The 27,709-nt window shown below is 39.0% G+C and overlaps 1 protein-coding gene across 1 annotated transcript in view; it reads left to right on the top strand.

Moving 5' to 3' along the window:
* The window catches only part of LOC121475742 (clathrin heavy chain 2), an 80,808-nt gene that overhangs the window by 2,997 nt on the left and 50,102 nt on the right, over nt 1–27,709 (top strand). Inside the window, exons 2-5 of the mRNA XM_041729282.1 lie at nt 1,897–2,104; nt 9,542–9,810; nt 24,698–24,859; nt 26,221–26,334. Of these exons, the coding sequence (XP_041585216.1) occupies nt 1,897–2,104; nt 9,542–9,810; nt 24,698–24,859; nt 26,221–26,334 (753 nt within the window). The remainder of the gene's footprint in view (nt 1–1,896; nt 2,105–9,541; nt 9,811–24,697; nt 24,860–26,220; nt 26,335–27,709) is intronic.

Below are 27,709 nucleotides of genomic sequence, written 5' to 3' on the forward strand. Positions count from 1 at the left end.
TATAATGCTTACAATAATTCATAATGAGAAAGGAAGACTGTGTAGGTCTCCTGGGAACTTTCTTTCACCCTTTTGCTTCTCCCCCTCCTTCTGCCCCCAAGGGAACTTTTCAGTGCCCTCCTATCAGCAACTTCATATAGTTCAACCAAATAGTGATCGTTAGTCTCCGCAGCCTGTGGGCTCTGGATATTGTGACTAACTATATCTTATGTATCTTACTGTTTCCAGAGTCTAATTAGTGGCTAGTAGTACTATGTATTCAGTACTTATTTATGGAACGAATGTATGAAAATTACTTTCTATGAGAAAGTCTCAGCTTTCATTCACTACACTACATTTACAATTGCATTAAGCTGCTATTTCAGATGTGTGAAAATAAAATGTGAATTTCAACTCAATTTTGTGGTCCAGAGCACAAGCTTTATTCACAACTATCTCCATCATTAATAAGCATGGTGACTTTGGGAAGATAATCTGAAAACCCTGTGTTGTGTAAATTGTGCATGGCATACTTGTCTCCTGAGTTAGCAGAAAGATAAGATGAGGTGACCTGTTGTCCTGTAGTCTGTTCGACTCAGCAGCTGGAATGTTCAATATATGCTAGACTCTGTACCACAAGAAACAAATAAGATATAATCCCTGCTTTTGAGGAGTTCATAGAAAAAAAATGATAGAGTAAAGAATTACACTAGCAGTTTGAACAGCCTTGTTTGTGCTTCTTCCAAAGGCTGGTAGTTATTTTTAACAAATGGTCCCTAATCTTTGTTGCTAACATACTCTTTTATACAAGTTCACACAGAGTAACAGGTACTAAAGGGTTAAGTCAGTAGCAGTAGGGTTGGGGTTGAGCAGAACAATATTTAGAAACAAAGATACCTTGTAGATAGGTTGGAGCAGGGGAGTTTTATAGAAATAAGCACCGTTCTTTATAAGAGTGATAGAAATTTCTTGAGTGTGTGTTTTCCCAGGGTATTTCATTGAAGCTTATCTCATCTATAGGTTTTTATTTAAAATAGGCACTATGTAAAGTGGCCTTTGGAGAAAGGCGCCTGATTTAGGTTTTACACAAGTTCAAGCAGTCTGCCTCCAAAGATGTACCAAATTTGTTGACTTTTTGTTAACCTTGGACTTGCCAAGAAATATTTAAACCGACTGAGAGGGGATCCCTGGGTGGCTCAGTGGTTTAGCGCCTGCCTTTGGCCCAGAGCGTGATCCTGGAGACCCGGGATCGAGTTCTGCATCAGGCTCCCTGCATGGAGCCTGCTTCTCCCTCTGCCTGTGTCTCTGCCTCTTTCTCTCTCTATGTCTATCATGAATAAATAAATTTTAAAAAAATTTAAAAATAAAAGTAAACTGAGAAATTAAATCAGATTTTATGATATGTGGAGTTGCTTTAAGGAAAAACTCTTGGCTGGTTCTTTGTTATTGCTTGCTTTCAGAGAAATCAGTTTTTGTCTTTTCTTCCTTTCTCCTCTCGTCCTCCGCCTTCACCTCTCCAACCTATGGGCTCTCCTCAACTATGGGCTTATCTGTGAGGTATTCTTTGTGGGCTCCTCCACCCCCCCCAACACCCAACCAGATGTTTTCCCATCTGTATCACTCGTGGCATCCTTCTCTCTTCTTGGTATTATCCTTATTCTTGTATGTTCTCATCAGCCTGCAGGATAAGTTCCTTGAGAGTTGATTCACAGCCTACTGTTGATGCATTGCCTGTGCCTTTAAAGGTATAGAAACACAAGTCAGTGTTTGCCTCAAATAGTCACTGTTAAGTTTTTTCTAAACTCTTGTTTAACTTTTCTTCCTCCTTCTGTTAGGCTTTGGGAAATGATAGGCTAGATTTAATCTATTTCAGAGAGGAAAGACTTGCTTTTAATTAAATGTTTCTTTTCTATTTAGCTCCAGAACCTGGGAATTAATCCAGCCAACATTGGATTTAGCACACTGACCATGGAATCTGATAAGTTTATATGTGTCCGAGAGAAGGTTGGCGAACAGACGCAGGTAGTGATTATTGACATGAGCGAGCCAATGGTGCCAATCAGACGGCCCATCTCTGCTGAGAGTGCCATCATGAATCCAGCCTCTAAGGTGATAGCTCTGAAAGGTAAGCCTGATGGGATTTTCAGAAAGGAATTTTACTTCACTTTACCTGCTTTGTTACCTTAAATATCAGACAACTGTCAGTAAATTCACAGGGAAGTGTCATCGGTAATATTAAATTAAACTCCAAAGTTTTAGCCAAAGCTCTGTTTTACATACCTTATTTAACCAGAGGCCCCTGAGCACCCCAGCTTTTTGAGACATCATGCACACTACCAGATACAGGAGAGAGTGCCCAGGGCCTCATCATCATGACTGCCACATCTGGAAAAGCTAACACCACACTGCATATGTTCCCCAGGAGGGCCATGTGGTGCCCTGGACCTCATGATGGGCTGCTTTACGGTGGTGCTCCAGGCATCCCGGAATATGAGCCAAGGTACTACTTCTCCTGTGAAACACATCAATGACAGTATAGCTGTTGATTAATAGAATTTTACCTCCCTGAAATCAGGGAATATTGGGTGCTTGAAACATCCTAGTTACTTTGAGAATATAAAATCTTTTCATATTATCATGATTTGGGAAATTGAAAGGATTATGTATATACTGGACTTGTTAATATTTTATGCAAAGTGTATTGCCACTTACCTTGAAAAGTGAGAGTTTTTTCTGGAGTTAAAATTAGTGAATGACAAATATTAGCTTTGCCTGTGCTTCTGTTTTGTTACAGAAATAGGGTCTACTTTGTCCTTTCAGTAGGTAAATAGACATCTGAAACTTATGACCATGTAGTGTAAGCAGTGTAAACTAATTTTAATTGAAGAAATTGCTAACCTTTATGGATTCTTCATGACCTTTTGGCTTTTCTGCATTTTCTATTTTTCATTACTTTTGAGAGCCCTTATCTATCATGTCGTTTGCTGTTTGATGTTCTCTGCAGGTCTCACAGATGACCAGCATTTTAGTCTTCCTGGTCCTCTAATACAGTTCTCTTTACCATTGTGCACTATGGATCTCCTGGAAGAGGTTGTTGGAGTGTGGTAAGGGAATGGAGAGAACTCGTATTTACATGCTGTCAGTCCCCTTCAACCAAAGGCCACTGGCAACACACCTGAAGTTGAATAAGTTGGGTTTATTACTTGTTTCAGCGAGGACAAAACTGCACCATGGGGAGCTGGGATGTGTCATACTACTATTTGAGGGTGTTAGAAAGAACCTTTTGCCTTTTGTAGGATTTGGGGTTTGGTTGAGGGATTTGGGGGATGGTCTAAGGAAATAGGAGTTTGTTGTAGATTGCTGCTAGAAAATGGGAGTAATTTTATTATGTTATCTTAATCTTATCTATAGAGAAGGACAGACTAGAGCGAGGATAAAACTGGCATTGGTTAAAGAAGTAGCAGGCACTCATTTCAGCTACGAGAGGGGCTGTTTCATATTTTGTGTGTTGCACATTTACCTTGTTTTTGTCTGTACTTAGATAAAATTCTGAAGCGACCTTGCTTTGTCTCACTTTATCATGGTCTTGGACTTGTCTAAGATGGTTTATGTCTGCTAGGAGAGCAACATGGCCTGGCTGTGAAGACCAGGCCAGCTTTCTAATGGCGGGGGCTGTTCCTTTTTTTTTTTTTTTCCATTCTTAGTGTTCATATGAATTGCTTCAGCTATAGTAATTGAGTGTTGTTTTCTTTTACATGAGTGTGAGCTGTGGAACCAAAGTGATATAATTTCAAGTATCCTATTTTTACTGCAATTTTGTGACCATTAGAATGATCTTGGACTCTTGTAGTACAAATTGTGGGCAAGTATCACAGTGTGATTCAAAGACCCTAGACCAAAATGAGGAAAACTGTCTTTAAGAATTTAAAAAAAAAAATGGTATAAAATGGTATTTGAACAGTGGCTGTATTTCAGAGATAATTTAATTATTACTTTTATTGCGTCGTATGACTTAGCTGTTCCATAGGTCCCAGTGTGAAAGCATGAAGGTGAAGTGAAGGGGCCTGGTCTTGAAACTCACAGATAAGGGATCCCTGGGTGGCGCAGCGGTTTGGCGCCTGCCTTTGGCCCAGGGCGCGATCCTGGAGACCCGGGATCAAATCCCACATCAGGCTCCCGGTGCATGGAGCCTGCTTCTCCCTCCGCCTGTGTCTCTGCCTCTCTCTCTCTCTCTCTCTCTCTCTCTCTCTCTCTCTCTGTGTGGCTGTCATAAATAAATAAAAATTAAAAAAAAAAAAAAGAAACTCACAGATACCCCATTTTGACTGGTGAAGTCTTGTGATTGGAAAGAGGTTTGTGATGAGATGAACCTCTTTTTAAAAAAGGTCTTTTCCTTCACAGTCTGTCCTTTTATCTGGCTGAGACCTCCTGAGGTGCTCAGCCCATATCACTGCCCATCCTCTGGAGAAGCCTGGAGCAGATTCACTCACCCCAGTCTCTCTTGAAACTCTGTACTGGTGCTTTTGTGGTGAATATTTTAAAATCAGAGATACAGAATGCCCAGGTGGCTCAGTGGTTGAGCATCTGCCTTTGGCTCAGGTCAGGGTCCCAGGGTTTTGGGGTCAAGTCCCACATCAGGCTCCCTGTGGGGAGCCTGCTTCTCCCTCTACCTGCATCTCTGCCTCTCTCTTTCTCTGTGTCTCTCATAAATAAGTAAATAAAATCTTAAAAAATGAATAAATAAAACCAGAGATAAATTTTTACCTTTGACTAAAGGAGGAGGAAGTGACGAGTAGAATTCCTCATTAGTTGCTCATCATCTTAGTGGAACATTAATGCTCCAAGTGAGGGGTCCGTAAACTGTTGGTTTTTGTACATCACCAAGCTAAGAATGGTTTTTATATTTTTAAAGAGTTGTAAAAACAGACAAATATGTGACAAAGATCGTATATGTCCCTATATAGAAAAAGTTGACTGACTACTTGCATTACTGGCCCAAGTATATTTTTTACTTTTATTATGAAACATAGCCTTTTGGGCAGCCCAGGTTGCTCAGTGGTTTAGTGCCTCCTTCAGCCCAGGGCGTGATCCTGGAGACCTGGGATCAAGTCCCACGTCGGGCTCCCTGCATGGAGCCTGCTTCTAATCTCTGCCTCTTTCTCTGTGTGTCTCTCATGAATAAATAAAATCTTAAAAAAAATAAAGAAGCATAGCTTTTTGAGTAGTCATGTGTGTTTCTTTTTGCAAACTCTCCCTTTTTTCTTAATTTTTAGAAGTGGATTGTGTATATGCTAGGGTAGTGCCAGCTTAGTAGTTAGCTCTTGGCGCAGTTGGGGAGAGGAAAAGTGGTGAGATGGAGCCCCCTTGTGGTAGCACATTCTTCACCCTGGCAACTAGAGTCTAACAGGTTGATTCCCAAAGGAGTTTGGTAGGGTTTTTGTTTTGTTTTGTTTTATTCTCTTTGTGACACTAAATATCTAGTACGTCGTGTAAAACAAGTTCTTCTTAACCAGTCTAAGGACATCTTGACAAGTTTTCGAACTAGTGGAAATTCCCTCTGTGATCCCAGGCTATTGGAAACTAAAAGGTACCCCCAGCCTACAGTTGAACTGCTAGTCTAGTCTTTTCTTTCTTAACCTCTTTATTCAGGTATAATTTATATGCCATAAAATCCATTTATTCTGAGTGTACCATTCAGTGATTTTTAGTAAATTTATTGAGTTGCGGAACCACCAACATGCTCTGGTTTTAGAACATTTCTACTACTACAGAAAGTTCCTTTATTCCTGTTTGCAGTCATTCCCCACTCCCACCCTCAGCCCTAGGTAGCTACTGATCTGTTTTCTGACTCTATAGATTTGCTATTTCTGGACATTTCAATTTAAATTTTTAAATTTTTTTTTAAATTATTTATGATAGTAACACAGAGAGAGAGAGAGAGAGAGGCAGAGACACAGGCAGAAGAAAAGCAGGCTCCATGCACCGGGAGCCTGACGTGGGACTCGATCCTGGGTCTCCAGGATCGCACCCTGGGCCAAAGGCAGGCGCCAAACCACTGCGCCACCCAGGGATCCCCATTTCTGGACGTTTCAAATAAAGAAATCATACAACATACAGTCTTTTACATCTGGGTTCCTTCAATTAGCATAGCATGTTTGAGATTCATCCATGTTGTAGCTTGTATCAGTAGTTAGTTCCTTTTTATAGTTGAGTAAGATTCCAGTACTCCGTTACTCTATAGATATATCACATTTTGTTTCTCTGTTTATCAGTTTGTGGACATTTGGATTGGTTACAGTTTTTGGCCATTAAGTATATTGCTGCTATGAACACTTGCTGACAAGTCTTTGTGTGGATGTATGTTTCCATTTTTCTTAGATAAATACCTAGGAGTAGAATTGCTGGGTCCTATGATAAATTTTTTTAGCTTTTTAAGATACTGCCTGTTTCTTAATGGCTGTACCATTTTACATTCCTGTCAATAATGTATGGGGATTCTAGTTTTTGCAACATACATGAAAGCTTTATAATGGTATTGTCTTTTTTTTTAATCATAGCAATTCCATTTATATATCTTTTTTGTTTTATTTTATTTGCCACTCATATCTTGTTAGAGAAGTATCTACAATCTTTTGCTCATTTCTTAATTGGCTTATTTGTCTTACTGAATTTTAAGGGTTCTTTATATATCCTGGATATAAATAATTTATCAAATATGTGATCTACATATTTTCTCCCATTTTGTAGCTCATCATTTTATTTTCCTGATGTATCTTTTGAAGAAAAAATTTAATTTTGTTAAAGTCCAGCTTACCAGTTTTTTTCTTTAATGGATCATGATTTTGGAGTCCTACCTGAGAATGCTTAGCCTAGCCCAAGGTCATGATGATGTTCTGCATTTCTTCTAATTTTTTTTTTTTTTAGTTTTAACTCTTACACTTAAGTTCATAGTCTATTTGGGATTAGTTTTTGTGTGTGGTAAGGGTATAAGGTTTTTCTTCTTCTTCCTCTTCCTCCTTTTCTTTTTCTTTCTTTATTTCTTTTTTTTTTAAGATCTTATTTATTCATGAGACACAGAGAGAGGCAGAGACACAGGCAGAGGGAGAAGTAGGCAGAGGGAGAAGCAGGCTCCATGCAGGGAGCCCAACATGGGACTCAATCCCGGGTCTCCAGGATCACGCCCTGGGCTGAAGATGGCAGTAAATCGCTGAGCCACCCGGGCTGCCCCTTCTTCCTCCTTTTCGTCGTCGTCGTCATCATCATCATCATCATCATCATCGTCATTTTTTTGGTGGGGTAAGGGCATTCACTTGTCCGAGCACCATTTGTTGACAATGAATATCCCATTGAATTATCTAGCACCTTTGGTTAAAGTCAATTGACCATAAATAGAAAGATCAACTTCTGGACACTCATTCTGTTTCATTGATCCATATTCTCAACCTTGTGCCAATTACTTGATTACTATGGCTTTATAGTAAGTTTTAAATCAGTGTTGGTACTCCAACTTCATATTTTTCAAAGTATTTTTTAAAAGATTTTGTGTTTGTTTGTTTAGATAGCATGTGCAAGAGCAGGGGGAAGAGGTGGGGGAGGGAGAGGAAGAAGGAGACACTCTCCAGCAGACTCTGCACTGAGTATGGAGCCCAACGCAGAGCTTGGCTTGATCTCACAACCCCGAGATCATGACCTGAGCTGAAACCAAGAGTTGTACATGTAACCAACTTAGCCACCTATGTGCCCCATGATTGTTTTTATATGTGGCTGGACTTGGTTCACTCCCGTTTTAAGGACTTTTCTGTCTGTTTTTATGATGATTGATGATTTTTTACTTTGTGATTTTTTACTTTGTGATGTAATCTCCATCACATCAAATACTAGCTGGGAAGACACTTCAGATCTTTAATATTGAAATGAAGAGTAAAATGAAGTCTCATACAATGGCAGAAGAGGTGATTTTCTTGTGATGATTTTCTTGTGATGTTTTCTTGTGATGTCTTTAACTTTGGAATTAGGTTAGTATTGGCCTTACAGAATGAGGTGGGAAGTGGTCCCTTTTCTGCTTCCTGAAGTTTGTGAGAGACTTGTTACTTGAGTCATCTTTGAGTACTTGATAGAATTCATCAGTGAAAGCCTTCTGAGCTTGGGTTTTCCTTTGTGAGATGATTTTAAACTGAGAGTTCAGCTTCTTCAGATTTTTCTTTCTTGTGTCAGTTTTGGTAATTTCTCTTTCTAGGAATTTATATCCAAGTTCTCTATTTAAGTCCTCTACTGTGTTGACATAAAATTGTTCATACTATTCACTCATAGTCCTTTTAATTTCTCCAAGATCACCTCAGATGTCCTCTCTTTTATTCCTAATTTTGGTAATTTGGATCTTACCTTTTTTTCTTGATCATTTTGTCAATTTTCTTGATTGTTGTGAAGAGTCAACTTTTTATTTTATTGATTTTTCTTTATTATTTTTTGTTTCCTTCCTTGATTTTTACTCTATTCTTAATTTCTGTTTTTTGTTGCTTTGGGCTTAGTTTACTCTTTTTATAGTTTATTAAGGTGGAAACTTTATTGGTTTGAGATCTTCTTTTATGATCTTGATGTTTAAAATGATATTTTTTCTTTAAGTAGTGCCTTAGCTGCAACCCCAAAATTGATATGTTGTACTTTTTATTTTATTCAGTTCAACATATTTTCTAATTTTCTTTGTAATTTCTTCTTTGACGCATGGGCTATATAGAAGCATGTGGTATGTGGTTGAATTCCAAAATTTGGGAATATCTCACACTTTTTTTCTGTTGTTTTTTAATAATTTTGTTGTAATCAGATAACTTATATGACTTTAAATTTTAAAATTTCTTGATACTTTACTTTTTTAATAGCCAAGCATAAGATCTATCCTAGAATATGTTTCAGGTATACTTGGAAAGAATGTATTGTATTTTCTCGTTGGGTAATGTGTTCTAAAGATGTTAGGTTGAATTGGTCAGTAATGTTCAAGTATATTTTTCTGTCTAGTTGTTTTATTATTTAGAGTGGGGTATTGAAATCTCCAAGTTTTTTCAATTTTTAAGAGTTGCAGCTAAATATATATCATGGAGTCTATTATCTTAATCATTTTTTAGTGTATTGTTCAGTGGTCTTAAGTACATTTATGTTGTTGTACACCTATCAGGACCATCCACTTTCAGAATGATTTTCCTTTTGTAAAACTGAAACCTTTGAGTCTTGTTTTTGCTGACTTATCCAGAAACATTTTAAAACTAGAAGATAACAATTTAAAACTGATTCTCCTGATAGTTGCTTCAAAAGAACTAATTTCTGACTGTTACTCATACATAATATATTCACACACTTTTACATTCTTTTGAAGAAGGCTCTTCTCAATATTGAGACATCAAAGTGTGGTTAATTACTACTGAGGCAGCTTTTTTCCCTTCTTAATCAGATTGCCTGTAAGTAGTACAACTTAAAGTAACATTAAAACGATTCAGAATTAGGAGTGTAAGAATTTGTCTTTCAGATTTTTAATTTATCTTTCTCTAATCTCCATCACATCAAATACTAGCTGGGAAGACACTTCAGATCTTTAATATTGAAATGAAGAGTAAAATGAAGTCTCATACAATGGCAGAAGAGGTGATTTTCTGGAAATGGGTCTCTGTGAACACTGTTGCCCTGGTGACTGAGACCACAGTCTACCACTGGAGCATGGAAGGTGACTCTCAACCCGTGAAGATGTTTGATAGACATGCTAGTCTGTCAGGGTGCCAGATGATCCACTACCGGACTGATGAGTACCAGAAGTGGTTGCTCCTCATTGGCATTTCAGCTCAGGTAAGCTTTTGGCTGCCTTCAGGGACTGGTCTGATGGAATGTAGAGGTATAATACTGAAGTTAGTATTAGGTTTGAGGCAGAAGAAATAGGCCCAGGCCTAAAAGAAATAGAGGTTATAAGAAATTCAAACTTTGGATTGTATAAGAATTGTAGTTTAACTCTGTATTCCATCAGATTACTGATACTCATTCTGTAAACTATTTCTGGCATAGTTTTGAGAAGTTAATTGTTGAGGAATTTTGTAAAGCCACTTGGAACCTATAGGTTTATGGAAAGTAGTTTGGGGGCTCTATTTTAAGGGCTTTAATTGAATGTTACTAATTCATATACTTTAAAGATTCATTTATGTATTTTAATAGAGGGAAAGAGAGTGAGCAAGTACAAGAGTGGAAGGGCAGAGGGAGAAGGAAAGAAAGTCTTAAGCAGACTCCTCTTTCAGTACAGAGCCTGATTGACATATGGCTCCATCTCAGAACCCTAAGATAATGACCTGAGCTGAAACCAAGAGTCAGACACTTAACTGACAGTGCAACCCAGGTGCCCTTACTAATTTGTATATTTTTATGATAGAAGCAGTAACTTTCTGCTGTGCTTCTTTTTTTCATTCCTGGTGGCTAATCTAGTCACCAGATACTTGACAACAGGATTTTTGGTTTTAGATCTTTATTAGCTAATTCTGGCCATTGAATGGTCTTCCATAGCCTAGTGGGAAGAGTATAAATGCAGGATTCTAGCACTTATAAAGCTGTCAAACATTTCAAGACAGTGCTGTGGAAGCTGTAAGAAAATACCTTAAGTCAGAGAGGACCCACAACAGAAAGGACCTCTTAAGCTGCGTTTTGCCAGCTATAAAAGTGCACTTGGGAAGGAAACTGTATGCAAAGGCATGGAAGTGGAAGAGAATGGCTCTTTCTGTGAGTCTCAGGTATCACCTTGGCTGATACCTATAGGATGCATAAGAGGCTGAGAGATCAGTGGGGACAAGACTGAGGTGCATGCTGTTGGCAGTGGGAATTCTGCAGCAGATTTTAAAGTGAAAGTGATATGATTTATTTTTTTTCTCTGTAGCATGATGGCATAGAAATAATGCTATCAGTGATGTCGAGGAGGGACCACCATGAAGACTGGAGGCTGGGAAGCTAGTTGATAGGCAGATACAGGAAGAAACCATATAGCATGTTCTGGAATAAAGACATGTATGAGAAAGGTAAAGAGCGAGCAAAGATGGAAGGAGTACTTCTCTTCACTTTAGAAGTCTCTTCCAATCTGCAGCTCCCAGGAGAAGTAAGCCATGTGTGATTTAGATGGAAGCACTGGCATTGGAGATGAACAGTAGAGGCAAGGTTTGAGACAGAGAGAGAGAGAGAGAGAATTTTGTTTAGTAATCTCTATGCTCAACGTGGGGCTCAAACTCACAACCCTAAGATCAAGAGTCACATGCTCTAATGACTGAGTCAGCCAGGTGCCCCAATGCAAGGCTTTAGATTTTAGAGGAGAAATGGCTAGAAATTGGTGATGCATGGGACTCCTCTCAGGGAGAGGAGAGTTGGATGGTGGCCCAGCATTTGTCTTAGAATTGAGACGTAGATAAGGGAGAACTGAAGTATATCTGCTCTAACCCTTCATCTTTGTATTACGCTGACAAGTTTGTATCTTCAGGTGATGTGGGAGTTTTTTGGTGTAATGTAAGGGACTTGCTTAGTCACAGAGCCTTTTATAGATAGGTCCATGACTTCCATTCAGCCCCAGTTACTTATTGTCAGGGCTGAGAGTTAAGCTGGAATGACAGTGTATTTATAGGAATATATATCTAGAATAATGGGCAGTCCCATTGCCCCTACACATGATATTATGATTCATCCATAACAACTTGTTTGGGTCTGATTGCCCAGGCTTCCATAAAAGGAGTAATTTTACACCTAGGACATTTTATGTGATGTATCATCTATTAGCTTGAATGATTTCCTCTTGGGAGGAAACTAACCCTAGATTAGATGCTATTTATGAAGTTTTTCTCATGTGAAAACTCTACCTTTGGCTTTTGCCTGAAAGGATTTGGATATTGCTGGCCTTTATGGTGGACAGAGGTTGCAGACAGTTCAGGTGTTACTAATAGAAATGAAGACAGGAGTGTTTGTGATGTTAGGGCTGAGGAGAGACTGGAGATGCTGGGATGAATTGCGAGAGAGTTACAGACAGGTAAAATCTGTATGACATATGCTGTCATGGTGAATTTTCAAGGTGGTATGGGCATGAAAAGAAAAAATTGATTCACTCTACCTTTGTGAAGGCAGGGGAGCCAGAAGATCTCTCTTCCATAGCCCTTCATACTATTCAAGAGTCAGTGGGAAAGCTGTACTTTTTGAGCCTTTATATTGCTTTTGGAAAGAGGTATGTAGAGTTACAGGACTCTCAACCAAGGAACAAAGTTACTCACAGGGTAGCCTTTATCAACTCTTCCCAAATACTTGCCCAGAATACTTTTTGTTTTTGAGTTTCCTCTTTATTCCATGAAGCTCTATCTTTGTACTGAATCTGGTCTGGAAATATGTTTGTTCCCCCAGGATTGATTATGTCTGAGGGGTTGGAATGAAATTTGAGCTGAGACTTATAAAACTAAGACAACAGTTAATTCATTCTGCACTTTTTAACAGCCTCTAATATTTTCTTAAAAGCCCTTTGCTCCAGTTTGACCTGAATACTTCAAATGTTATTTTGTTCGTCTTAGCTGGAGGTCAGCATATTTTTTCTATAAAGGCCCAGATAGTAAATTTTTTTGCTTTGTGGGCCCCCAGAATTCGGTCTCTGTCACAATTACTCAACTGTGAAATTTTAGTATGGGCAGCCATAGACAGTACATAAGTGAATGGGCATGGCTTCAAAACAGGTGGGACAAACCATACAGAAATAAAAAAAAAATTAGTATAAGATACTAAGAATATTGTATACCAGCAAACTATATAACTTAGATGAAAGGACTAATTCCCAGAAAAACATAGAGTATTAAAATGACTCAAGAAGAAATAGAAAATATGAATAGTCCTATATAACAAGTTAAGATAATTACTAATGAAAAAACTACTCCCAAAGAAAAACTCTGACCCAGATGGTTTCACTGGTTAATTCTATCAAATATTCAAAGAAAAGGTAGTACTAATCCTTCACAAACTTTTCTAAAACATAGAAGAGGAGGGAACACCTCTCAGTTCATTCTATGAGGCCATTAGTACCCAGACACCAAAGACATCACAAGAAAACTGTAAACCACTATCTCCTCTGAATATAGATGCAGAAATCTTCAACAACATACTAGTGAACTGAATCCAGCAACATATAAAAGAATTGTATGTCACAACCAAGTGGGACTTACCTGGTGATATCAGGTGGGTTTAATATCTGAAAACCAATGAAAATAATGTACAGTATTAATAGAATAAAATACAAAAACCACATTGTCATCTCAGCAGACACAGAAAAAGCATCGTATAAAACCCAACACCTTTTATGATAAAAATGCTCAACAAACTAGGAATAGAAAGGAACTTCCTTAACCTGATAAAAGGCATCTGAGAAAAACACACAGCTAGCATATTACTTAATAGCGAAAGACTGAAAGTTTACCCCTAAGATCAGACAAGGCAGAGATGTCCACTTTTGCCACTGCTGTTCAGTATTGGACTAGAGATTCTAGTCAGAACAATCAGAAAAAGAAATAAAAGGCATCCTGATTCGAAAGGAAGAATTGAAAATATGTTTGCAGATGACATGATTTTACATATTGAAAATCTTAAGGCATCCAATAAAATTCTAGAACTAACAAGTACAAGGTTATAGAATGCAAGATAATATACACTTTCAATGAATAATTAGAAATGATATTCCATTCATAATAGCATCAAAATGAATAAAATAGGAATAAATTTAATAAAAGAAGTATATAATTTATATAACTATATATGTGTTTATATTTATAAGTTATATACTTATAAGTCTCTCTCTCTCTCTATATATATATATATATATGTTATATACTTTTATCCTTAAAACTACAAAACACTGTTGAAAATAACTAAAGATCTAAATAAATGGGAAAACATCTCATGTTCATGTATCATAATAGTTAATATTTTTAAGATGTTAATACACCCTAATCTGCAAATTCAACATAATCTCTATCAGAATACCAGATAAAGTCTTTGTAGAAATTGATAAGCTAACCCTAAAATTCATATGGAATTGCAGAGAACTCATAATAGCCAGAACAGTCTTGATGAAAAGAAAACAAAGTTAGAGTACTCATATTTCCCAATTTCAAAAATTGCTACAAACCTACAGTCATCAAGACAGTATGGTACCAAGATAGGAGTAGACATATAGATCAATAAGGTAAAATTGAGAGTCTAGAAATAATATCCTTACATTTATGATCAGTTTATTTTTTTGATAGGGATGCTAAGACAATTCAACAGAGGAAAGAATAGTCTGTTTAACAAATGTTTTGGGGACACTGGATATCTGTACATACCAAAGCATGAAACTGAACCCCTACCTCTCAACATACTAAAAATTAACTCAAAATGGATCAAACCCAAATGTAAGAGCTGAAGCTATAAAACTCTTAGAAGAAAACATAGCAAATCTTAGTGACCTTGAGTTAAGCAGAACTTTTATAGATACAACATCAAAAGCATAAGCAACAAAAGAAAAACAGGTAAAACAAAATTAAAATCCTTTGTGCTACAAATGATACCATTTGGGGATCCCTGGGTGGTGCAGCGGTTTGACGCCTGCCTTTGGCCCAGGGCACGATCCTGGAGACCCGGGATCGAATCCCACGTCGGGCTCCCGGTGCATGGAGCCTGCTTCTTCCTCTTCCTGTGTCTCTGCCTCTCTCTCTGTGTGACTATCATAAATAAATTTTTTAAAAAATGACACCATTTGAAAGTGAAAAAATAACCCACCATTTGGAGAAAATATTTCAACATCATATATCTGATAAGGGACTTGTATCCAGAATATATAAATAATTCTTACAACTCAATAATAAAAAGGCAAATAATCCAGTTTACAAATTGTTAAATGATTTGAACAGATATTTCTCCAAAAACACATGAAAATTTGTTTAACATCATTAGTCCTTGGGGCTACTGAACCATCTGGGTGGTTCAGTGGTTGAGTGTCTGCCTTTGGCTTGGGTTGTGATCCCAGGGTCCTGAGACTGAGTCCTGCATCAGGCTCCCTGCAGGGAACCTGGTTCTTCTGCCTATGTCTCTGCCTCTCTCTGTGTCTCTCATGAATAAATAAATGAAAAGTCTTTATAAAAAAAATTCCTTAGTCATTGTGGAAATACAAATTGAAAATTCAGTGTGAGGGACAGCTGGCTGGCTGATTCAGAAGAGCATGCCACTCTTGATCTCAAGGTGATGAGTTCAAACCCCACATTGGGTGTATAGCTTACTTAAAAAACAAACGAAACAAACCCCTCCCCCCAAAAAATGTGATGTGACTTCACACGTATTAGGATGGCTATAATCAAAAAGATCGCCAATAACAAATGTTGTCAAGGATGTAGAGAAATTGGAACCCTCATACATTGTTGGTGGGAATGTAAAACACAGAGTGTTGATGGAAAATAGTTGGGCAATTCCCCAAAAAGTTAAATGTAGAGTTACTGTGTGACCTAGGAATTCCACTCCCATTTATATACCCAAGAGAAATGTAAATATACATCCACATAAAATATTAAACACAGTATATCAGCAGAATTGGTGGAATACAGACCTTTGAAAATCCGCTCCTCCATTAAAGCACTGAGAACAATGGCAAAAAATTTCCAAAATCAACTTTTTCAGAGTTCTAGAAATTAACCACAGGCTTAAAAATCCAAAGAACTTTTATTTAAGAAAATTTGCTTCATCTCAGAACAGCAAGTTTGGTGACATTTTAACTTGTGCCAGTCCCATCTCCTTCTGTACAGTTTCTGATAGTGTTAAAAACCAATATGTTGTTCCACCAGTTGGTGAAATACAGCAACCTTACAGCCTCTGAAGGAGGCAAGAAAGGCTTAGATCTTCTCCCAAAAGCACCTTTCCCAGATAAATGTCATTATTTGACCTAATAGTTTCTTGGAAATCTCCTTTCACAGACCTTGCCTTTTATTTGATTTGACTCACTCTTTCTCAGTGCAAATAGCCTTACCTCCTGGGATGGTTGTGCTGTACCATCAGCAGCAATTGTTTAACATCACAACTGCCTGGTAGGATGGTAATACTTGAGGTAAATAAGAAGCTGGCTAAAAAAAATTAAAAGCATGTTCATAGGAGGCTTTCAGAAGTTTAAGCATATTCTTGGGAAATGTACATGCACAGAGCTGTGCACCTGCCCAAGAGAGGATTGACAAGGCCTTAAACTCTCACCCTTAGCTGACCTTGAGGCTCTGTACAAGCAGGAAGGTTGAAGGCCAAGGCAGTATTGTAAGCTGCCTGCCAGAGTATTGAAGGTATGTCTCAACACATACACACCCTCTCAGCAAAGGCTGAAACTCAAGGCATTTAAGGAATTTATTTCAAATCATTAACTGACCACTAAGCTGAATAGAGACCTCAGTGACCACATATGACAAAGAATACAGGCTTTACGGACTTAGTTCAGGAGATTTGTTAAACAAACAACTTCAATAAGCCCAGGGTGGGGGGTGGAATATCTGATTTCCAGAGTTGTCACTTTATGTTATTTAAAATATCCAGCTTTCAACAACAGCACCAAAAATGAAATAGGCAAAGAAACAAAGTATAGCCCATACTCAAAGGGGGGAAAATTAGTCAGTAGAGACTGTTTTGAGGAAACCCAGACATTGGAGTTATTTTCAAAAAGACTGTAAGTCAACTATTTTAAGTATGTTCAAAGAGCTAATGGAAAGTATGTCCAGGGAACTAAAGGAAATTATGAGAACAGTGTCTCTCCATATAAATCATAATAATATAGAACTAGGTGGTATCGAAAAAAAAGCCTATGGGATGCCTGGCTCCCTCAATTGGTAGAGCATATGACTCTTGGCCCCTCAGGGTTGTGAGTTGAAGCCCCCATGCTGGGCACAGAGTCTACTTAAAAAAAAAAAAGTCTCATAGATTTGTGGAACACATCAAGTGAGTCAGTACACATACTGGAAGTGCCACAGGAGAGAAGAAAGGGGAAAAGAATATTTGAAGAAATAATGGCCCCAAACTTAGCAAATTTGATGAAAACCATTAATCTACACCCAGATATATCATAATTAAACTATCAAAAGACAAAAAATCTTGACAGCAGTAAGAAAGAAGCAAACTTATCTTATACAATGGACTCTCAGTAAGATTAACAATTGATTTCTTAATAGAACCCATCCAGGCAAAAAAAAAAAAAAACCCATCCAGGCAGTGGTATGATATAATCAAAGTGCTTTTAAAAAAATAAGACTGTCAAGCAAGAATTCCATATCCAGCAAAATTATTCTTCAAATAATGAAGGGGAGATTAAGGCATTACCAAGTAACAAAAACAGAGAATTTGTCTCTAACACATCTGCCCTATAAGAAATACTAAAGTGAATCTTTCAGGTGGAAATGGAAGTCAGTAACCCAAACCCACATGAAGAGCACAGTATGAGTAAACTGTATAGGTAAACATAAAAGACTGCATAAAGGTAGTTTTTGTGTATGACTATTTTTTTATGTGAGTTCAAAGATGACTACTAAAGCAATAATTATAAATCTGTGTTAATGATATATAAATATGTACTTTATGTGACAAAACAAAAAACAAAAAAAAAACAAACAAACCAAAAAAAATATGTACTTTATGTGACAAAACAAAGGAGAGGAAGGAGTGGAGGCTCTGTGCCCAGTGGAGAGCCCAGCAAAGGGCTCAGTCTTATAACTCTGATGTCATGACCTGAGCCAAAATCGAGTGTCGGACACGTAACAAACTGAGCCACTCAGGTGCACCCCCCACCTTGAGTTTTTTTTTATAATAAATTTATTTTTTATTGGTGTTCAATTTACCAACACACAGAATAACACCCAGTGCTCATCCCATCAAGTGCCCCCCTCAGTGCCCGTCACCATTCACCCCCACCCCCCGCCCTCCTCCCCTTCCACCACCCCTAGTTCATTTCCCAGAGTTAGGAGTCTTTATGTTCTGTCTCCCTTTCTGATATTTCCCACACATTTCTTCTCCCTTCCCTTATATTCCCTTTCACTACTATTTATATTCCCCAAATGAATGAGAACATATAATGTTTGTCCTTCTCCAATTGACTTACTTCACTAACCCACCTTGAGTTTTAATTTAAATTCCAATTGGTTGGGCAGCCCAGGTGGCTCAGTGGTTTAGCCACCTGCCTTCGGCCCAGGGTGTGATCCTGGAGACCTGGGGTCGAGTCCCATGTTGGGCTCCCTGCATGGAGCCCTCTCTCTCTCTCTCTCTCTCTCTCTCTCTCTCATAAATAAATAAAATATTTTAAAAAAAGTAAATTCCAGGGAAGCCCCGGTGGCACAGCGGTTTAACGCAGCCTGCAGCCCGGGGTTTGATCCTGGGGACCCTGGATCGAGTCCCACATCAGGCTCCCTGCATGGAGCCTGCTTCTCCCTCTGCCTGTGCCTCTGCCTCTCTCTCTCTCTCTCTCTCTCTCTCTCTCTGTCTCTGTCTCTATAAATAAATAAAATCATTTTTTAAAAAAGTAAATTACAATTGGTTAACATAGTGTGTCATATTAACTTCAGGTGTACAATATGGCGATTCAACACTTTCAATATATATAACACCTGATGATCATCACAAATATACTCCTTAATCCCCATCAAATCCCCTTAACCCACCTCCCCCACCTCCCCTCTGTTAACCATCAGTTAAAACACTATTTTAGGCAAAATGTGGAAGTAATCCAAATGTCCATCTACTGATAAATATATCTACTGTATAGATATTTGACAGTGGGATATTTATTTGACCTTAAAAAGAAATGAAGTACAGTTGACTTTTGAAGAACATGGGTTTGAAGTGCATGAGTTTACTTACAGACGAATTATGTTTTCAATAAATACAGTATAATATTATAAATGTATTTTCTCATGATTTTTTTAACACTTTCTTTAGTTTTGTGAGAATGCAGTGCATAATACATATACCATACAAAATATGTGTTATTTGACTGTTATTGGTAAGGTTTCTGGTCAGCAGTAAACTATTAAGTTTTTGGAGAGTCAAAAGTTAATACATGAATTTTTTACTGTGCTGTGTCTATGACCCTAACCTTCCTCATATTGTTCAAGTCATCTCTACTGATATATGCTATATCATGCTTAATCTTGGAAATAATAAGCTAAGTGAAAGGTGTCGGCACAAAAAAACCCACATATTGTATGATTCCATTTTTATGAGACATTCAGAATAGTTATTATCTACAGAGATAGAAAATGGATAAGCAGTTGCTTTGACTGAGGATGGAGTGTGGGAGGTGGGAATGAGGGTTGACTGTTAATGAGGTTTTCTTAAGGGATGAAAGTGTTTTAAAATTATATTGTGATGATTGTACAATCTTGTGAATAAACTAAAAAACACTGAATAGTATGCTTCAAATGAATGAATTAATGGTAAATGAATTATATCTCAAAGTTGTTAAAAATACCTTTAGGAATCCTGGTCATTTATAAGGAAATCGTCATGTCTGAGAAATATTTTAAAGAAAAGATTATCAATCACAGTGTTACTTATTTGTGCTTTACTGACAAAAATAAAAACCAACAAAAAAAATCCAAGCCAAAAGCTGTTTTGACTCTCACTATGCTACTGACATCAAGTGTTGGCTTTTCTATATCAAACAATTCTCTAATTCCCTGTGGACACCAACTGGATATCCAAGAATTAGCACAGACTCCACAGGTTGAGTTCAGTCCCACAAGACTGCCTTCAGATGCCAGTCTCTAGTCCCAGGCCACCAGCACCTCTGGCCAACAAGCTATAAATCAGAGGTTCCCACAACCTCCTTCTCAGGTTCAATAATTTATTAGAATGGCTCAGGAAGGCACTTTACTTACTATTACTGGTTCATTAAAAAGGGTACAACTTAGGAACAATCAAATGGAAGCAATGTATAAGGCAAGGCATGGAGGAAAGGGGTATGCATGGAGCTTCCATGCCCCATGCAGGCCCTCCACCCTACCACCACTTTGATGATAGGAGCTTTCTGAACTCTTGTCACTCGGGGGTTTCTGTGTAGATTTGCACTGGTCTTTGGGGATTAACTTTGTCTCCAGAGGGGTGGGACATAAAGTTCCAAACTTGAAGCTATCTAAGACCCCCCATAGGCTTTTGTGTCACAAAGATACACCTGTCACTCATATCATTTAGGATATTTTAAAGGTTTTAGGAGTTCTGTGCCAGGAACAAGAGACAAAACTGAGTATGTATTTCTTACTATACTATCACACAAGTATTTAACAAACAATAACAACCAAAATCCATGGGTATAAGGATAGACAGTGAAAACCAATGGAATAGAACTGAGAGTCCCGGGATGCCTGGATGGCTCAGTCGGTTAAATGTCTGCTTTCAGCTCAGGTCATGATCTCAGGGTCCCAGGATCAAGCCCTGTATCAGGCTTCCTGCTCAGCAGGGAGCCTACTTCTCTCCTTCTGCCTGCCACTTGCCCTGCTTGTGCTCTCTCTCTTCCTCTGTCAGATAAATAAATCTTAAAACACACACACCCCTGAGAGTCTAGGAATAAACCATACACCTATGGACATTTGATTTTTGACAGTGGTGGCAAGACCAATCAATTGGGAAAGACTGTTCAACAAATGATGCTGGCACACCAAGATATTCAAATGCAAAAGAATGGAGTTGGATTCCTACCTCATACCGTATATAAAAATTAATTTGGGTGGGGATCCCTGGGTGGCGCAGCGGTTTGGCGCCTGCCTTTGGCCCAGGGCACGATCCTGGAGACCCGGGATCAAATCCCACATCGGGCTCCCGGTGCATGGAGCCTGCTTCTCCCTCTGCCTCTCTCTTTCTTTCTCTCTCTCTCTCTCTCTCTATCATAAATAAATTAAAAAAGAATTTTTTTAAAAAAAAAAATTAATTTGGGGCACCAGAGTGGCTTAGTTTGTTGAGTGTCCCAACTCTTGATTTTGGCTCAGGTCACGATCTCCATGCTGCACGTGGAGACTGCTTAACATTCTCTCTCTCCTCCCTCTGCCCCTCCCCCAGCTCACAACTTAGTTTGTCTTGCTTTCTCCCTCAAATAAATCTTTAAAGTTAGCTCAAAATGGATCAAAGACCTAAATATAAGAGGCAAAACTAAAACCTTTAAAAGAAGATGTGAGAAATGTTCATGACTTTGTATTTGGCTATGGATTTTTAGATATAACACCCAAAGCATGAGCAACAAAAGAAAACAGGTAATTTGGATTATATCAAAATTAAAAACATTTATGAATCAAGACATTATTAAGAAAGGGAAAAGATAACATACAGAAGAATTTGTAAATCATATATCTGAGAAGAATCTAGTATCTACAATGTATAGAGAACACTTGGGACAAAAAGATGTCCCAGATAGAAAATATACAAAAAGACTTGAACAGATATTTATCCAGAGATATATACAAATAGCCGACAAGCACATGAAAAGGTATTCAACATCATTAGTCACTAAGGAATTGCAAGTCAAAACCACAATGAGGTACCACCCATTGGGCTGGTGGCATAATTTTTTTTAATGGGAAATAATGAGTTTTGGCAGGGATGCAGAGTTATTGGAATCCTTGTATGTCAGTAGTAGGAATGTAAAATGGCTCAGCTCCTGTGGAAAACAGATTGATGGTTCCTCAAAAAATTTAACATAAAGTTACATTTGACCTAGCAATTTCACTCCTAGGCATCTACCCAAGAAAAGTGATGAAAACACATCCATACAAAAACTTGTGCACAAACATAGCAGCAGCATTTGTCATAGCTAAAAGATGAAAACAACCCAAATGTTTACCACTGGCTGAATGGATAAAATATGACTTTTACACAAAATGGAGTATCATTTAGGCTTTAAAAAAAAGGAATTAGTGATACAGACTACAACATGGATAAACCTCGAAAGCCTCACTGAGTGAAACAAGTCACACAAAAGGCGTTTTATGATTCAATTTATATGAAATAGGTAAATCTGTAGAGATAAAGCAGACTGGTGGTTGCCAGGGGGTGAGGGGTGGGGAGATGGGAACTAACTTTTAATAGGCACAGGGAGTTTTTTGGATGATAAAAATGTTTTGAAACTACATAAAGGGGATGGTTGCACAACATTGTGAATGTTCAATGCCACTGAATTGAATCCTTCCTTTAAAATGGGTAGTTTTAGGTATGTGAATTGCATCTGAACTAAAAGGATACAGGACGATAACATGAAGGATGGATTTTGGGCCACAGACCATGGTTTGCAACCCCCTGTCTAAGCATTTGTAAATGTTTTCCCTTTGTTTGAAACAGCTTTTCCTCTTCACCTTGTGACCTCTTACTCCAGCTTAGGAGTCACTAGGAAGCCTTTCCTGACTCACCAGGTTGCATGAAGTCACAGCATATCATTCTATCCTGGGCCATAACAGCACTCTGTATTGCTGTTGCTTGCTTCCTTGCCAGAGTCCTTATGTGTCCTTAAGGGAAGGGTCTGAGTCACATTCATTTTTCCTTATCCTTAGCCCTTCACATGGTGCCTGGCACAAATGAAAGCACTTTTTAACAACGTTTTATTTATTTATTCATGAGAGACCCACAGAGAGAGAGGCAGAGACACAGGCAGAGGCTCCCTGCATGGAGCCTGATGTGAGACTCGATCCCAGTACTCCGGGATACGCCCTGAGCCAAAGGGAGACACTCAACCACTGAGCCACCCAGGCGTCCCAAATGAAAGCATTTTTACATTGAGTCTTTGTCAGCTACAGTCCTCGGTATGCCCTTTCCCAAAGCACACTCAGCACTCCTGCAAGGTGGACTACCAGACAGGAGCCTAAGTTTCAGAAGCGGCCCCAGACTGCACATGCAGCCTCTGGGTGGGACATGAGGACAGGCAGTGCAGAGTCCAGGTCTCAGGCTTGATCTCAGGTCTTCTCTGCTTCACCTCTTCTTGGCTTTAGGTTAGTCTTCTCTAGCATTGAGACTTAAAGGTACTGTCTCCATATGGTCTCCAATCTTCCCATCCTCACCCAGGAGGGTGAGTCTTGTCCTGTCCTTACTCTCATTTAAAACTTTTCTTGGGGATCCCTGGGTGGCGCAGCGGTTTAGCGCCTGCCTTGGCCCAGGGCGCGATCCTAGGGACCTTGGATCGAGTCCCGCGTCGGGCTCCTGGTGCATGGAGCCTGCTTCTCCCTCTGCCTCTCTCTCTCTCTCTCTCTCTCTCTCTCTCTCTGTGACTATCATAAATAAGTAAAATTAATAAAATTAAAACTTTTCTTGGGCAGCCCCGGTGGCGCAGCGGTTTAGCGCCACCTGCAGCCCAGGGCGTGATCCTGGAGACCCTGGATTGAGTCCCAGGTCAGGCTCTCTGCATGGAGCCTGCTTCTCCCTCTGCCTGTGTCTCTGCCTCTCTCTGTGTCTCTATGAATAAATAAATAAATAATCTTTAAAAAATTTTTTTAAAAATAAAACTTTTCTTGTTCATTCTTCTGTTAGAGTGCACACATTTATCTACCACTTGCTCTCCTATTTCTTCCCCGTCTCGGCCTTTGGCAACCACTTGTCTACTCTGTCTCTCTGGATTTCCCTATTCCGGATATTTCATGTGTGGCCTTTGTGAGTGGCTTCTTTCACTTTGCATGTTTTCAAGGTTCATCAGTGTTGTAGCATGAACTGCTACTTTCCGTAGTACTTTAACATAAGTGTGCAGTACAAAAGTACAAAGGAAAGGTTCTTTAAAAAGAAAAATGTTGAAGCCTTTGTTTCCCTTTCTAAGGAGTGGGAGTAGGTGGCAGATACATTGAGGATCTGAATTTTATCCACCGACTGTATGGGGCCTCATTTGGCTGGGGTGGCGATTTGAATGTTGAATTCTAAGAGCTTGAGCTGTGATGCTGTCATATCTCATTTACTTAGCTTTTTGAACATTTGACATTGGATACAAATGTACTAAAATTCTTTGCCCAAAAATGTACATTCTAAGTTTTATAAAAGATACCAGCCTTATTGGGGTTTATTGAATACAGTTTTTGCCATTTACAGATTTCAGAAAACCCAATTTTCAGAATTAGCCCATAACTTCCTCCTCTTGATATAACTACTCCTTTAGAGTTGCTTCCCAACACTTCACATGAATATTTATGTGTTTATAGAATATGTGTATATTTATTAACATATGCAAACATGGAATGTACACTTACACATATACACAAACATATGTCTAAATGCATACCTGTGTATATACTCACATTTTACATTTAACAAATCAAGAAGTTTGTCATCTTATTTTTTCCCTGGTGTTTGCAGCCATCTTTCCATATCAGACTTAGAGTTATATCATGTCTTTAATATATAATAGGCTTGTTTTGGGGAGCACCTGGATGGCTCAGCTGGTTAAGCATCTGCTTTTGGCTCAGGTCATGGTCCTGGAGTCCTGGGATTGAGCCCCACATTGGGCTCCCTACTCAGCAGGGAGCCTGCTTATCCCTCTCCCTCTGCCTGCTGCTCCCCCTGCTCCTGCTGTCTCTCTCTCTCTGTCAAATAAATAAAATCTTTAAAAAAAATAGGCTTGTTTTTTATTTAGAGAAACTATATCAATATATGAGACTTTCATTATAGAAGCGTTTGTTTTAACAATTTATATCCTCTCTTTTCTTTCCCTTTCATTGCAAATGTCTTGTCTTAGCAAAACCGTGTAGTTGGGGCAATGCAGCTCTACTCTGTGGATAGGAAGGTTTCACAACCCATAGAAGGCCATGCTGCTGCTTTTGCAGAGTTCAAGAGCGAGGGGAACGCCAAGCCTGCCACCCTTTTCTGCTTTGCTGTACGAAGTCCCACAGGGGGCAAGGTAAGCTCTCTACTTTGTCTTCTCTTTGTGTTGGGAGTCTGTATAAGTGTAAATTGGTAGCCACTTAACCCACATTTCAAAACCAATTTATAATTGGGAGTGGGGAATGACCCGTAGGTGCTTCATGTAAATGAAGGCTCTTACAGTATTTAGAACAACACCCACCTGTACTTATGGGAATGGTTCTGTAGTCTCCTTATGTGGATCTGAGTTTTGTCTGTACTCCAATTCCTTGTTCCTTTCTTACAGGCAGATGCCACCTGTCCATAGTCCTGCCCTTTTCCCTCCACCTCCCAAAGAAGCCTGGCTTCCTTACCCATCACCCCCCGCCCCCTTCTGTTGGCAATGGCACCATCCTTCCCAACTCCCAAGCAAGAAGCCATGGCTTTCTAGCTCCATTCTGTTTGTGTTGCCACTGTCCATCTTTAGCAAGTGTCACTTCTGTGGCAGACCAGCCCCTTGTTACCTGTATTTGAGTTAGAGAATAGTCATTTATTAGGTCTTCAGACCCACCTCACCTTTCAAAAATAATTTTTCCAAACTACCATTTCTCTTAAGGTGCCTGTATGCTAGGAGTTTTAGTCTCCCTGCATCTTAACTCCCAGTGGCCCCTGCTCACTTGCTATATCAGCCCTCCTCTTCTAGCCCATCGCTCCGCTTGCCTCAAGCCTTTTTGGTGTTTCCCCGCTCCTCTCTGCCAGGCCAAATCCAAACTATTCTCTAAGTGTACACTCGTCAGTTTCTTCTGCTAGGCACCCTCTCCAACCCTTGTTGTTTTGTGTGTTTGATCCACCCCTACTCGTGACTTTTTCCAGACCGTTTCTAGCTTTAGTACCTTCTCATTAGATGAGAGGAACTTGAAGCTGTTCTGATAGTAGCAGGGATGAAGCCCCTTGTTCACTCTCATTCTTTCTGATTTTCCAAAGATTCTTAGCACCACTACCCCAACATAACCTTGAAAAACTCTCAGGCATTTGGCACAGTTGACTGTCTTGTGAGTTTGGCATTCAGTTACAGTATCTTGTCGGCTGATTTGTGTTAGCCTGAGCTGTGTCCAGGAGAGCTCCTTGTTTCATGGGCTTCCACACTAAGGCCCAGAGAGGGGAGAAGTGACTTGGCTTACATGCTGGTACTAAACATTGCTTATGTTTGCTGGTGTTGGTTTTTCCTGTGTCCTTGGTGTGGTAGGCAGCAGGTTAATGAATAGCATGAGCACTCCAAGACTGTCTTGTTTTGTTTGATGTAAGTTTTATCTTTACCCCTACAAGGCATGGGCTATGGCTCTGCTTACCACTGGGGATTGGTTAGCATCAGTCTACCACCAGTATGTTTACTTACATTGACTTAAATCTCTTCTCTAGTTGCACATAATTGAAGTCGGGCAGCCTGCAGCAGGAAACCAGCCTTTTGTAAAGAAAGCTGTGGATGTGTTTTTCCCTCCAGAGGCTCAGACTGATTTCCCGGTGGCTATGCAGGTATGAATGTGCTGCCCACTATGTGAGTTCAAACAAATCACAGATCTTGTGGGGAGGGGAATAGAAGATAGCAGGTTCCTGTGCTTCAGAAGATGCCCAAATAGGGATCCCTGGGTGGCGCAGCGGTTTGGCGCCTGCCTTTGGCCCAGGGCGCGATCCTGGAGACCCGGGATCGAGTCCCACATCGGGCTCCTGGTGCATGGAGCCTGCTTCTCCCTCTGCCTGTGTCTCTGCCTCTCTCTCTCTCTCTGCGACTATCATAAATAAATTAAAAAAAAAAAAAAGAAGATGCCCAAATAGATAATATTAGATTGTGGAGAAGATAATGTCGATGCTCATGTTCTAGCTAATGCTGTCTTAACATTCTCTGGAAAGGATCACTCTTTTCTACAAACAAGGACTTTGTACAACTCACATACCAAAGTCCCAGGCCTTTTCCTTTTTATTATAAAAGATTAGATGTTCACTTTACTACAGAAATATAAAGAGGAAAACAATCTTCTGTAGCTGAACCAGTTGGATATAAAATATATCAAAGATCTCACTACTTGTCATATTTAAAAAGTTAGATACACTTTTTGAACAAAATTGGGATCACGTTATATATGTAAGAGCATACAATCTACTCTCCCTTATTACTCTTCTGCTCAGTACATCATTGGCATTTCTATAATAGATATGACATTCTTAGTTAATATTTTGAGAAATAAATGTTTATTCTTAGGGATCTACCATAATGGTAGGTTGGTTTAGCTGTTTGCCTTTTTTCCTGTTCTCAAATATTTGATAATACTTAATGATGATTTCTTTTTAAAGTATTTTTTAAATGATAATTTTTTAAGCTAGACTTCTGGAAATAAATATGTAATCAAATGCATTTTTTTCCCACAAAGTGAAATTGGCCTTTTTTCTGACTTAGAGAAATACATATTGTCCATAAATATCCATCAATATCAATAAACATAACCAAAGAATTAAATAGCGACTGAAATCCTACCCCACTGAAAACTGACTGCCCCTTTGGAAGTATCTTCTTCGTATGCATGCATTTGTGAAGACATTTACAAAAAGAGTCTTATGACGTGTCTTAGCACTGACCTTCAGCTTTATGACCTTCTTTCACTGTGTTGTAGACTATACCACACCAATTAAATGCATATAATATTTTAATGTCTGTATCATCTGTTCTGTGGATGTCCCTGACTCATGTAGACAATCACCCATTGAGTATTTATGTTTACAGTAACACTTGTAGGAGCATTGTTGTCCAATGCTCCATCCAAGGATAAACTCCTGCAAGTGAAACTACTGGTCAGGGGCATGTGCACAACCACCCTGGAGAGTGTCCAGTGATGTTCATTCCCTACCTGTGATT

The sequence above is a fragment of the Vulpes lagopus genome, chromosome 14, assembly GCF_018345385.1.
Source record: "Vulpes lagopus strain Blue_001 chromosome 14, ASM1834538v1, whole genome shotgun sequence".
Lineage (NCBI taxonomy): Eukaryota > Metazoa > Chordata > Mammalia > Carnivora > Canidae > Vulpes > Vulpes lagopus.